At 38.0% G+C, this 14,137-nt stretch overlaps 1 protein-coding gene across 2 annotated transcripts in view; it reads left to right on the forward strand.

The window, feature by feature from the left end:
- The window catches only part of VWA8 (von Willebrand factor A domain containing 8), a 285,585-nt gene that overhangs the window by 148,236 nt on the left and 123,212 nt on the right, over nucleotides 1–14,137 (forward strand). For both annotated transcript variants that reach the window (XM_074961437.1, XM_074961449.1), the window contains exon 22: nucleotides 13,764–13,839. In XM_074961437.1, the coding sequence (XP_074817538.1) occupies nucleotides 13,764–13,839 (76 nt within the window). The remainder of the gene's footprint in view (nucleotides 1–13,763; nucleotides 13,840–14,137) is intronic.

Genomic DNA, 14,137 nt, shown 5'->3' on the forward strand with positions numbered 1-14,137 from the left:
AAGTATGGGAGACCTCCAAGGAAAAAATCGTTTGCAGTTAGTGGTGAATATAGTAAGTGGCACTCTTCCTTCTAAGGCAGTATTGAGACATTAAAGACTCCATGACATTTTTATTTACAAGAGTGGGAAGTGTGTAGAATCCTGGCTAAATTGTTATTTGGATAATTACATTCTCCTATAGTTTCAGTTGCGTATTTTATTTTTTTACTTGCTGTCCTAAACTGTTTTTTAGTGTTGTTTGGTGCTGGTTAATGGTTGTCACATTTCTCTCTAGAAGAGATTATATTTAAATTATGGGTGAACTGATTCTTATATAGAGATTAAAAATCCATTGGTAAAATTAATATGGAACTTTGAGATCCCTCTAGATGAAAGGCACTATATAAATGTAAATTCATAGTTAAGTATTTAACATTTTTTTAAAATTATAAACTGTTGGTAGTAGTATTGTTCTTTTAATAGTCTTCGTCCGTCTTATCACTTTTGACATTGCTAACTTTTGTTTTCTGTTATATTAATCATTTAAAAAATTGCCATCACATGAAAAGAAATGAAAAATTGTGTATTAAAAACAATTGAAGCCAAAGTTAGTAGAATGAATGACTCTAAAAGTGAAGTTTTATTTAAACGGGGGATCGGGGGTGTGTGTGGAAAAGCCTTCATCGGTTTGAAGAAAAATGGATGTGACAGCACTTATTTCAAAATTACAGAGCCTCTCAGGGCAAAGAGATTCTGCAATGGAAAAACAATTTAAGCTTTTCAAAAGACTCAAGGAAAAACATGTGCATTGTTAGACTATAAAACCCTTCTTAGCACTGATGAGAGTAACATATAAATGTAAAAATGTAAGCTCCCAGCTGCTACACAAAAACAACATAAGAAGGTACCATCAAGTTTAGTTGGCTGGCTCCCTTGATGTAATAAAATGGAAAAGCGTCATTTTGCTTCTCTTCTTCTATTACATTAGAAGCTAATTATATATGGAGAAAGGCTTTTGCTGGAGTGCAACTATCTTCTGTCTATTATTTTAACATTTAGTTCTGCATCTCTTAGTTTTAAATGTATTTCCATCTGTGACACTGATTCTTTCTGAAGAAGAGCTCTGTGTAAGCTCAAAAGCTTGTCTCTCACCAGCAGAAGTGGTCCAGGAAAAGAAAAAGGAAAAAAAAAAACTACCTCAGCCACCTTGTCATCTCACTGGTTCTTCCTTTCTGTTAAGATGCCACCTTTTTTTTTTGTCTAGAGATATAATCGTTATCCTTACATTTCCATTATAAATTCTTTCCTTTGTGTGTAGAATTCTGACTCAAGCTCTTTCTTGGATGGAAGAAAGTTCAGTTTCTTGCCAAGGCTGTACAACTTGAGCTGTAGTTAATCAAATTTAAGAGGAGGTAAAAGTTTCAGCAGCTAGGGACTGTGGAATTCACCTCAGTTTATACCAGTTTCAGAGTGCACAATCCAAGAATGGGGTCCTAGGTAGTAACCAGGACCTTGAAGAAGACATCCAGGACCAGTTGATAGAACAAGTTGAGGGGTCAGTATTTTGCACTGGAGCTTGATGAATCCTCAGACATAGCTAACATGGTTCAGCTTCTGTGATATGTGCGATTTGGCAAAGCAGGTACAGAAATTGCAGTACTTTTATTTTGCAGAGAAAGCAACACAAACAACTAGTGAGGAACTATTCAAGATCCTTCATAAATTCATAATGGCTGAAGGTCTTAATTAGGCAGGGGCTAGAGCACTGTTGGGGCAGCAACCCTGTTTGGAAAGAATGGTGGAACTGCAACACGAACAAAGAAAGCAACACCAGCAGCAATTTGGATACATGGTATGCTTCATCGTCCAAGCTTTAGCACAGAATATGTTGCAATCTGAAATACACAAAGCCCTCTACATTGCTATTAAAATAGTTTGTTATAAAATTCTGGGCAGCAAACACACATTGTTTTAGTATGCTGTGCAGAGATTGGCTCTGACCACACTCAGCTTCTGTTTCACAGTGAACTCAGTGAAGGTGATTGTCATGTGGGAAAGTGTTACAACGTGTCTTTGAATTGCATGACAAACTCGGAATTTTCTCCTTGAGAAAACAGACCTTGCAGATTACATGTGTAATGTAGACTTCTTGACTGTGTAAGCTTACCAGGTGGACGTATTTGGCAAACTGAATGCACTGAACCTAACACTTCAAGGTAGGAATACAAAGATACTAGATAACGAAAGAGAAAATTTGGGGATTAATGATGATAAAGGCTCTGTGTTTGTCACGGAGGTCTCAGAAGTCATGGATTCCTGAGCCGATCGCACCAGCTGCTGCTGGGGCAGTCTCTGGCCCCTCTGACCCCCCAGCAGCAGGCGTTTGGGGGGAGGGCCTCAGGGCTGGGGATTGGGTTGTGGGCGGTGCTTACCGGGGTGGGGAGGGCCTCCCCGGAAGGGCGATAGGAACTCCTCTCCCCTAGCTCCTAGCCAATGGGAGCTGCAGAACGGGGGCTTTGGGCAGAGCAGAGGCAGCATGGAGGAGCTAGGAGGTCGCACAGCTACGAGCTGGAGGTCACTGCTTCCCAGGACCCAGGTAGGGAAACTGCCCCAGCCCTGCCAACCTGCCCCCCCCCCCGAGCACCCATGGCGCCCCCCCGGGCCATGCTTCCCCCAAGCACCGATGGCACCCCCCCAAGTTTTAGTCATGGGTATATAGTAAAAGTCATGGACAGGTCACAGGCTGTGAATTTTTGTTTACTGTATCCTGTCCATGACTTTTTCTAAAAATACCCATGACTAAAACGTAGCCTTCCTGATGTTGATTTGTCTTTAGAAAGCCCTATCACTGTTGCCAGTGTTATCAGACTTTTAAAAAGAATAGAGTGAAAGTGATCAAAACGCTAATTAAAAACCAAATATTAGCTCATTTGTCTGCTTTGTATTCCCATTTTGATGGTTATTTTCCTGGCGTTGAACATGAATCTATAGATACTGGTCAGATTCAAAACCTATTTGTGGTAACAGTTTACTCCATTCCAATTTTAAGTATCTCAGCTCAAGAAGATCTCTTAGAATTGTCAAGTGATCACATGCAGAAGGTTAAGTTTTCAAATCTAACAAACCAGGAATTCTGGATTTCTGTTAAAGAAGGGTACGAAGAATTCGGTGATGTAGCTATGAAAGTGTGCTTCCATATGCTTTCAGTTATAGATTCAACCAAATTGAGCAACTATACAATTTGAAACAGGTCCATTCTTCTCAGTAAAATCTTTGGCTGTGTCTGACCATGACAAAATATCCATATTTCCAAAGTATAGCTTTAAAAACCCAGATTAGATCAGATGATATAAGTAAACAAACTCTATGTAGTTGAATATAGTTGCAAACCATAGAAACCCTGGTGTTCCTCTTTTATCTACTGTCTTGAACTCTTGCATATAGTATCCTGAGTCAGCAAAAAAAGGAATGAGAGGTATATGGTTGTGGGGAGACACCACGTTTTAAAATATCTGTAGGCTTGGAAGGATTAGATTTGTCAGTAAGTGTCTGTAAACATTGATTTCACCATACATACCCTACTTGTTGAAAAAATGTCTTTTGATAATAATCAAAATTTACAGGTAGGAACAGTAAGAAAAATGCTGCTTGAGAACTTGAGTGTCTGTCTGGCTCTGTCTTGAGAGAACTCTCCCCAAAAATATCTCCCTGGAAAATTGAAATGAGTCAGTGCCCAGAAAGAGAGAGAGAGGGCCTGAAAATCCAAGCTACTCCATGCTCTTGCCTTTAGTTTGGGACATAGTTGTTCTCTGTACTCTCCTCTGGAAGGCTGTCTTTGAGAATATAGACTACTGTACATTTTCTTGTAAGTAGAAGTTGCAGAATCTCTCTCTCCTTTTAATTGAATATAAATATAAAGCAGGTTTAGTCAGGGTGCTCCTTTAATTAACCATATTAAGACTTCAATTCATTCTTTGCTATCTTTGAACTGAAATTTCAAAAAACTTCTTTCCCCTTGCCCCGCACTGTTTGTGTGCGCTAAGGTGCATAGTGGCTTTGCTGGTAGATGATTTGACATAGTATATTTGTATATTTATCACTGGTAACAAAATACCAATATTAGTTGGATATAGCAATGTTAGGTATTTGGAAGACTTTCTTACTATTATTTAAAATGACTTTAACTGATTTGTTGCTGGACTTCCCTATTTTTGTAGGGGTTTTTTTTTTGGCTGAGAATCTACACTACTACTTCTGCACCTCCTTGTCATAGCTAATATGTTTGTTTTAGTGATTGATGATTAAAAGGATATTAATTCCTGTTTTGAAAAGCTATACAATGTGTCTTGTGCCTTTTCCACTTCACTGATAAACTGCTGAAGTATGCCAATTTTAAAAAGAAGAGACCGACTTGACACACATCCTGTCCTTTTCAAAATAAACATGATTATTTTGAGATCTTTAACAATCAAATGAATGGGGGGGAAATGAGCTTTTGGTGTCCCTACAAGCAACACTTAGTATAAATTGTGTGTTAATCTTTTGATGTTAATTTTCTTTCCCCTCTTTACAGATCACCTAATCATTATAAATCCAATTATCTCTGTTCCCAGTTGGGATCATTTAAAATTACCCTTTAAGCTTTGACTTCAGATTTTTAAAAATTTTAAATTAAAAAGTTGATTTAAGGAAGAAGAGCTTGCGTGGTCCAAGACAGCTTATATAGTATAATTAAGATATGGCTGTTCTTGCAAGCTGATGTTTGATGGACATCTTTCTCTCAGGGTAGTTAGAATCTAAGACAGCAGGGAACAATGTAAATGGCAAAATATATCTGCATGTTTACTTGAGTTTGGCAGGTCTGTCCATTTTACAAGTACTGTTGGTGAGAGAAACAAGCTTCCATGCCACAAAGAGCAACTCTGTGTGGCTTGAAAGCTTGTCTCTCTCACCAATAGAAGTTGGCCCAATAAAATATACTACCTCACCTATCTTCTCTCTTCTTCTTCTGGGACCAACATGGCTACAACTACATTGAATTTTACAGGTAATCAATCACAGAAAAATCATTTTTGTACTAATGTCCCTGATAATTTCTTAAATTGTTCTCTTATAGAACTTAGGTTTTAGGTTCAGTTATATACATTCATAGACAATTATGCCAAAGCGAGGAAGAAATATTAAGTGACAATATTATACCTGATGTACCAGTTGAAAGTGTCATAGTTGCTGTAATCTATGCAGACATATAAAGAATAAATATCTGTTCTTTGTTATGAATTTGAGTAGTAGAAATGCATGTCTAAACTATTATTATATTTGTTCATGCATCACTGAACAAAATAGCCTAAAACTGTGCTTTATTCTTTGAACAACTTATGAGATGGGAAATAAATATTAACAATAGTACCTTTGTGATATAAATTTCTCTTCATTAAAGAGCATTGAAGCAGTGACTATCATGTGACTGTTATTTCCATTTTTGTGTATGTTTTCAGTCATTGTAATGTTACAGTGTAAGACTTGCAAACATTCGTCCAAGCTTGTGTTTTCTATTCCCATCACTAGCCTTTCATAAACTGTCAGTCTGACTGGTACTGAAATTGGCAGATTCCAGCTGCTAGAGAGCTTATTTACCTTGTTAGAAACTGAATTCTTCTTGAATTTGCTTATGTTTGGTAGTCATGGAGAAATACAATTAGAATAGAAAGGCAGAGATTTTCACTTTCCTCTCAAGTTGATCTAAATGTTTCCAGCTGTTCACTGAGTGAAACATGTTCTTAAACACAATGTGGGAGTTGTAGAAGGACATCTCCCTCACTGAGGAGCTAGCAATTAGGGTGAGATGATTTCATTATAATTTAATAAAAAATTGGGGGGAAGGATATATAATTTCCCCATTTGAAGATGGCACATTGATTGGAAAGGTTAATTTGACATATAGTTTCTATGGGCTTGGTTCTGCCACCTTCCTCATGCTGAGTTGTACCTTTTATAGCACAAGTAAGAGTTCTGCTGATGTCAAACAAGTAAAATGGGTTGCTGAAATAGTGATAATAGCCTGGCTGAGGAATCTTAGGGATATAATTATAAGTGCACACAGAGAATGTGTTTAAGGTTACAGGCTCCAGAGCATCAACTTCCCAGAGAGGACAGCAATTGGGACACTAAACACAAGAATGGCGTAGCTTAGCCCTCAGCAATTAGACAACTCAAAACAGTCCCTGAACTGTCTCAGTCACCCCAGAATGACTTATTTGTGTTCAGCTGAAATACAACGGTGAGACTATTATTAATCATGAAAGCAGACCAAAGTTCACTGGAAGGAACATACATTCTGCCTCAATAAATAGTCGAATCAGGTCCTCTGCTTTCTCCCCTTTCACTACTAGGAAATGTGATTTGAAAGCTAAAAAAGGAAGAAGCAGTGGTCAGTCTCATCACCTCCAGCTGGGGAGGAGGCAGCTGTCCATCTTCCTGGCAGGCTGGATCTTGAATCACATGGCCTGTTCCTGTATCTAAATTCAGTCTACCTGAGCCTAATAATTTGGCAGTTGAGCAGTAGATGCTAAACAATATGGGATAATTTTCCAAAGGGATTCTCCTAACATTCCACCCTCTCAGCCTACACAAGGATTTGGACAAAATTCTCCTGCTGTTTTCAAGATAGAAAGATTAACCTTAGTGAAACTGAATGTTTGTTCTGGATTCCTTACAACATGCCCTAGACATCTCACTCTCCCATCTCAGTTAAACAGTGTCATATGCTTATTTTTCTGTTAGCTGAATGTAAGCCAATTATAAAAGGAATCAGAGTTTGTTCAAACACTTCCTTGGTAATGTCCTAGGTGGAAAATACATCAGCCAATACAGAAGAAATCTGTAAAGCTGTCACCTGGACACCATCAATGCTTCTATAAAACATTACTAGCTTGATGTTCATTCCTCTGGGGAAACATCATTCAGCAAGAAGGTGCTCAGAATACTCTAATAATACCAATTCTAGGGAAGAGAGAACGTTATTCTTTTGTCCTACTTCCCTCTCTCTTTCCCTCCTCCTCCTCAACTAATTTTTCCTTACTGTTAGTTACATCCCATATGTCTCAGAATGGGGAAGAGGTCAGGATCCAGAATGAAAAATTTGTTGCTCAGTGATATCCCGTCTAGGACTGATCTCTCCGCATAGTCTTGCCCACTCAAGTTAAGTCTTTTACGTGGCTCCTCCAGGTTCCATTCCTATAGTTGAATAAGCAATTACTGTTTAATATTAATCTATTAATAAGGAGTTAGCATTTCCAAACAGCTTTAGAAATATTCATCTGGTGCGAGAGTGGAAGGAATGTGACCAAGCCACAGACCTAATGAACAAATCTGTACTACCTCCGGTATTTGCAGTAAGAAAGGATCAACCCAGTAGTCTTGCACTGGGGGAAGAAGTTAGTCCCAGAAAGTAAAATATCAGGTAACAAATTTTCCACTTATTTTCAAATAAGTTGCTTAGAGGACTTAATTTCTTGGGGAAATTGGCAATGGGATATGGAGACTTTCATTCTTTAGTTGACTGATTTGAATTATGATCCAGGTTGGTAATGATGACCAGTATGGTTGGTGGCCTGTGTGAAATAGGTAGTAATTTTGTTCCAGTCCCTTGGTGGCCTGTTTGAGATAAGTAGTGATTTTGATCCAATCCCTTAGTGAAGAAGTGACTGCATTTAAAAAAGGCAACATTGCATTTAGCACTAATTGGCGCCCTGGTTAGTCTCAGTGCTTAAATTGCCAGCAGGATTGAATGGTCATGGTAATTGCATTAATTAAGGTAATTAAATATACCCTAGCAAGAATGTCTTTTCTCCAAAATAGATTATTTTTGTAAGACTTACATAGTTTTAAAGAAAATGGTCAGAGTCAGCAGAGGGATTACCTCTTCTCTTCTACCACCAGTACTTGATCAAACAATCTGTTCAATAAGTGCTTCTGCTAACGGGATTTTCCGAGGTCTCACAGCTACTCCATTGGATACTAGGAATCAAAATCAGATGGTAACTAATTGAGACAAGTTAGTGTTGAACAAATGTGTAAACCCCAGAAAAAAATAAATCTGGACTAAACAAAGCACCAGCAGCAATGCACAGCTACCAGAAGGAAAACCTGCCTAGGCAAAATAAATATAATCATGGGATGGAGTAAGAAAAAAAATGCCAACAAGAGTTTTGGAGACACCGTCGTGAACCCAGCAGCATCATGATTGAGAAGAGCTGATAGGTTTTTCTTTTTGTAGAGGCAAAAATAAGCTAGTAGGAAATGACACTACATCATTCCGCTGTCTGCTTTTAATAGGACAGAACTAATTGTCTCAGTTAAACAGGATGACAATTTATTAGACCATTTTTCTCACCTGCTCCTACATTCCCACTTCTTCCTTCTGTGCAGAGCGTGATGAGGCTGCAAGGCTCTGTTGCTCATGTCTCTGATAGAGCCTGGCTAATGCTGAGAGATTCTATTTAGTAAACATCAACTAGGAAAACTGAGAGTTTAGGTCATTTGATGTGGGGAGTGAAATTCTGCAACCTGGTGACAGGAATGCCAGTTATTCATGGTTTTAGCTTTAAAAAAATCTACAGTCAGCAATGTTGAGAAGTCTCAAATATAGCACACAGTAGAACCTCAGAGTCACGAACACCTTGGGAATGGAGGTTATTCATAACTCTGAACTAAACATTATAGTTCTTTCAAAAGTTTACAACTGAACATTGACTTAATACAGCTTTGAAACTTTACTATGCAGAAGAAAAATGCTCCTTTTTTTTTTTTAGTAGTTTATATTTACCACAGTACTGTACCTTTTGTTGTTGTTGTTTTGGTTTTTTTGTTTGGTTTTGTTTTTTGGTCTCTGCTGCTGCCTGATTGTGTATTTCTGGTTCCAAATGAGGTGTGTGGTAGTCTGGTGGGTTTGTAACTCTGGTGTTCGTAACTAAGGTTCAACTGTAGTCACTTAATGTGTATGTCTCTACCTTAATGTAGTTCAGTACAAGATGGAGATTTTCTGAAAGACTTGAGTCAGTTTTGTATATGTTTTCTGTCATGTAATCCACATTAAATTTATTGAAGAAAAGTGGAAATTATTGAAGCCTAACAGCATATTTTATGTTTATGAAAGACTGACAGGTTGTTAATATCTACTGCACCTGGTATGCTAAGAAAATATTGGATTTTGGCATACTGGATTTGGTTATACTGATCCACAGGACAGGAGGGAAATCACTGGAATTAATTCTGGGCTATGCCAGACATTTAGCTTTCCTGATTAACTGCAAGTCCCCCCAGTACTTTTTAAAAATATTGTGAAAAGGGAAGGAATGGCGAATAGCCAGGGAATTGAGAAGAGATTTGGAAATTGCTTTGTGGCTATCCTGGAAACTTTGTAATACTATGCAAACTATCTTTCTTCAGATTTACTTGTTTTATCAAGAGATATTGCGATATTGTACATGCTATAACTCCTGCATGCCAATAGGAACAATTCAACAATTATTTTAGAATAATAGAATCATAGAACTGGAAGGAAGCTCAAGAGGTCATCTAGTCCAGTCCCCTGCACTCATGGCAGGATTAAGTATTATCCTGAACAGGTGTTGTCCAACCTGCTCTTAAAAATCCCCAATGATTGAGATTCCACAACCTCCATAGGCAATTTATTCCAGTGCTTAACCACCCTGACAGTTTGGAATTTTTTCCTAATGTACAACCTAAACTGCTCTTGCTGCAATTTAAGCCCATTGCTTCTTGTCATAGCCTCAGAGGTTAAGAAGAACAATTTTTCTCCCTCCTCCTTTATGTACTTGAAAACTGTTATCGTGTCCCCTCTCAGTCTTCTTTTCTCCAGACTAAACAAACCCAGTTTTTTCAATCTTCCCTCATAGGTCATGTTTTCTAGACCTTTAATCATTTTTGTTGCTCTTCTCTGGACTTTCTCCAATTTGTCCACATCTTTCCTGAAATGTGATGCCCAGAACTGGACACAATACTCCAGTTGAGGCCTAATCAGCGCAGAGTAGAGTGGAAGAATTACTTCTTGTGTCTTGCTTACAATACTCCTGCTAATACATCCCAGAATGATGTTTGCTTTTTTTGCAACAGCGTTCCATTGATGACTCATATTTAGCTTGTGATCCGCTATGACCCCAAGTTCCCTTTCCATAGTACTCCTTCCTAGGCAGTCATTTCCCATTTTGTATGTGTGCAACTGATTATTCCTTCCTAAGTGGAGTATTTTGCATTTGTCCTTATTAAATTTCATCCTCTTTACTTCAGACCATTTCTCCAGTTTGTCCAGATCATTTTGAATTTTAATCCTATCCTCCAAAGCACTTACAATCCCTCCCAGCTTGGTATCGTCCGCAAACTTTATAAATGTACTCTCTATGCCATTATCTAAATCATTGATGAAGATATTGAACAGAACCGGACCCAGAACCGATCCCTGCAGGACCCCGCTCGTTATGCCCTTCCAGCATGACTGTGATTACTCTCTGGGAATGATTTTCCAACCAGTTATGCACCCACCTTATAGTAGCTCCATCTAAGTTGTATTTCCCTAGTTTGTTTATGAGAAGGTCATGCGACACAGTATCAAAAGCCTTGCTAAAGTCAAGATATACCACATCTACCACTTCCCCCTCATCTACAAGTCTTGTTTCCCTGTCAAAGAAAGCGCTCAGGTTGGTTTGACATGATTTGTTCTTGACAAATCCATGCTGACTGTTATTTATCACCTTATTATCTTCTAGGTGTTTGCAAATTGATTGCTTAATTATTTGCTCCATTATCTTTCCGGGTACAGAAGTTAAGCTGACTGGTCTGTAATTCCCCAGGTTGTCCTTATTTCCCTTTTTATAGATGGGCACTATATTTGCCCTTTTCCAGTGTTCTGGAATGTCTCCCGTCTTCCATGACTTTTCAAAGATAATTGCTAATGGCTCAGATATCTCCTCAGTCAGCTCCTTGAGTATTCTAGGATGCATATCATCAGGCCCTGGTGATTTTAAGACATCTAACTTGTCTTAAGTTATTTTTGACTTGTTCTTTCCCTATTTTAGACTCTGATCCTACCTCATTTTTGCTGGCATTCACTATGTTAGATGTCTAATCGCCACCAACCTTCTTGGTGAAAATTGAAACAAAGAAGTCATTAAGCACCTCTCCCTTTTCCACATTTTCTGTTATTGTCTTTCCCCTCTTGCTGAGTAATGGGCCTACTCTGTTCTTGGTCTTGCTCTTGCTTCTAATGTATTTGTAGAATGTTTTCTACATTTTGCAGGCTCCCTGATGATTAAAACATTTCTGCCTTCTGTCACCTGATTCTGTTTCCTCCCACTGCTTTCAGTGTTGATTTCCCCCAAAGATATCCTTGTCAGTTAGAGCTCGTCTTCACTAGAAAATTATGTTGTTATGAGGAGTTGTGTTAATTAGCATTACATAAAGCATGATTTTAGCACTCTCTGTAGATGGGGACCATTTTTTAACATCATGTCAGATGATGTTTCATACTGGAGCCATATGATTAACTACAACCAGTTGACACACTGTTCTTACTTACACTGATTGCACTTATTGGTCTCTTGTTTTTCCTCTCTTCCAGTTCTGCCCATGCCCTCTTATGCCCATTCATAATACCACTGTATATCTCCCCACCTCTTTTGTCTCTGCAGTGGTTCCCTCTCCTTTTTTATGAAGGTCACACTTGTAGTCTTCAAAGCCTTCTGTAACCGCCTCCCCTGTGCCTCGTGTTTTCTCCAGGTTTTGTCCTGATTTCTCCATTTGTCTCCTGTTCCTGTGGTGCTCCCATATTTGTGCCTTTGTTGTGTCCCCTTTTATGCTTTGAACAGTCCTGGTAGTATATGATAAGTATCTTCCCTTTTATCCTTCAACCAACTCATGAAAACTCATTTATTCCAGATTTGATTGATCACTGGATGTGTGTGTTCTAGTCTTTGATTGGCACGGTTTACGTGTCATAAAATTCTTGTACCCTTAAAGCTCTCTGGGTTTGGACTAAAGATTATAACTTCAATGGATTTATGCCAAAATACAGCATTTGAGAATTTGGCCTATATCATAAGTAATCGGTGATCAAAGAATAAAAGGTTTCCATAACATTTCCTTGATTGAAGTTGTTGCTGCATCTAGTATTGATTTCTCTGTGCAAGACAGAAATGGGTTAAGGTAGTAGGAAAGTGGTGTTTCATGTTGCGTTTGTCTGTAAAAAATACCCCGCTGCAAAGATTTAATTAGCAGTTTGTGTTTTTATTATGATCTTGCTTGGGGTTTTTTGTTTGTTTTGTTATTAGCAGAGACCTTAGGGCAGATCAATCATGACCTTTGTTAAACAAGGCAGTAGTTGCTGGGGATAGAAATGCTACTGACAGCAAATAAAGGAGATTTGGATGTTAACTACTTCCAGTTTTCAGCTAAAATTGAATGCTTTCCATTTTACAGTTTACTACAAACAATGCTATATTTGATTTCCTGTGTCTGTGAAGCCTCAGTGAGTTCTTGCTGGTTTTTACAAATGTGTTACAAAATCTGAAGATAAATCTAAGGTTGAAGTTTTGAGTGATCAATAACCTTAGGTTAAGCAAACAATTCTGGTTCAGTAGATGGCTATGAAGGTGAGTGTGATTTTTGTTAAATCAGATCTCATAATAAGGTTTGTGGTTTAAACAGATAAAGAGATATTGTTTGACCTTTCTGAACTGCAACCTGTTCTTCATTTGCTGCACACTTAGTTTTCATTGAAGTCGATTGTACTACCTGAAATTAAGGGTACTAACTGAAATGTACTAACTGAAATTAAGGGTATACTCTCCCCCACATTTTCATCAGACTGTTTTAAAAAAAGCCTCCCTAAATGTATGTTATTTTGGAAAGAAAGGAACACCATGCCATTAAAAACCAAAAAACAACAACTAACTTTAGCACTTTATGATACAATGATGTATCAAGTTCTAGTAAATAGTTATTCCATCTGGTGCAGTTCAGGTAGTAAAAATTTTAAAATGAACTATTTTCTGGTCAGAACTATTTTTTTCTAATCTCACTTTCTCTTGGAGATAGTAGTATGGAGCAGGCAATTAAAATATTAACTGGACTTCACTTTGACACTGCTAAGCAGTTTGCTTTATCTGAGGGGATTTCTTTGACATTTGGAAATGTTTTTCATGAAAATTATAGTTTAAAACACGCATGCTTTACCCAGAACTAGTGGTAGCACGTTGCACTTCCATATGGGAGAGGTGGGGTTCAGTGTTTAGATTTCTCACTTCCCAGGTTCAAAGGGGCAAGAAATTGCTCTGAAAACCTTGAGTGAGGAAGAGAAATTGCTGAACAGTAACTTCTCTGACGAATTAGGGATCATGGTGATGGGCTCTCTAATCATTCTCAGTCCACTTCTTCTTATGGGTCTTAGAAAGTGGAGTGGAAAAGTCAGGCTCTCTGGGCACCCAGGCACCTATCACTTTGGTACCTCATGAAGTTAAAAAAATAAAATTACACTTCGTACATGACATCACTATCTTACTCAACCCTGTACATTGGTTCCATGAGTTTCTGCACTCTGGTGCATAATGGTTTGTGGGCTTTTTATTTATATTTGCTTTCCGTGTTACAGGAGAGAAAACTCCGCAGTATTGCTTCCAAATAGGGCTTTTAATATTTTTTTTCCTTTTAGTTTGACTAAAAATCAGTTTTATTTTGTTTCCAATTGCATTTTTTTTTTTAAATCTCAGGGATACCACTGTACAGAGCCTTACTCTGCAGCCTTCCGTTACAGATGGCCATATTACATATGAAGACTCACCACTGGTCAGTAGTTAAATTATATTTGTAGATTTGAAAATCTATTTTCATTTATAAAACAATGCTAAAAAATATATTGGAAGCTCCACAAAGACCAAGGAATTCTGGGCTAAGTTATAAAATTCTTATCCCTGTGGTCTGGGTTCTAGAACTTTCATGAGAATATTATAATTCAGCAACAGAATCAAATATGTCAAGACATTATTGGCAGTATAGGACAATTATTGTTCATTTCACATACATTTTCTGTGCCACAAGCTAATCAGTGTAGTATTCTGGGGTCTTGGTGTATCTGACATGCAAA

The sequence above is a fragment of the Natator depressus genome, chromosome 1 (genome assembly GCF_965152275.1).
Source record: "Natator depressus isolate rNatDep1 chromosome 1, rNatDep2.hap1, whole genome shotgun sequence".
Taxonomy (NCBI): Eukaryota; Metazoa; Chordata; order Testudines; family Cheloniidae; genus Natator; species Natator depressus.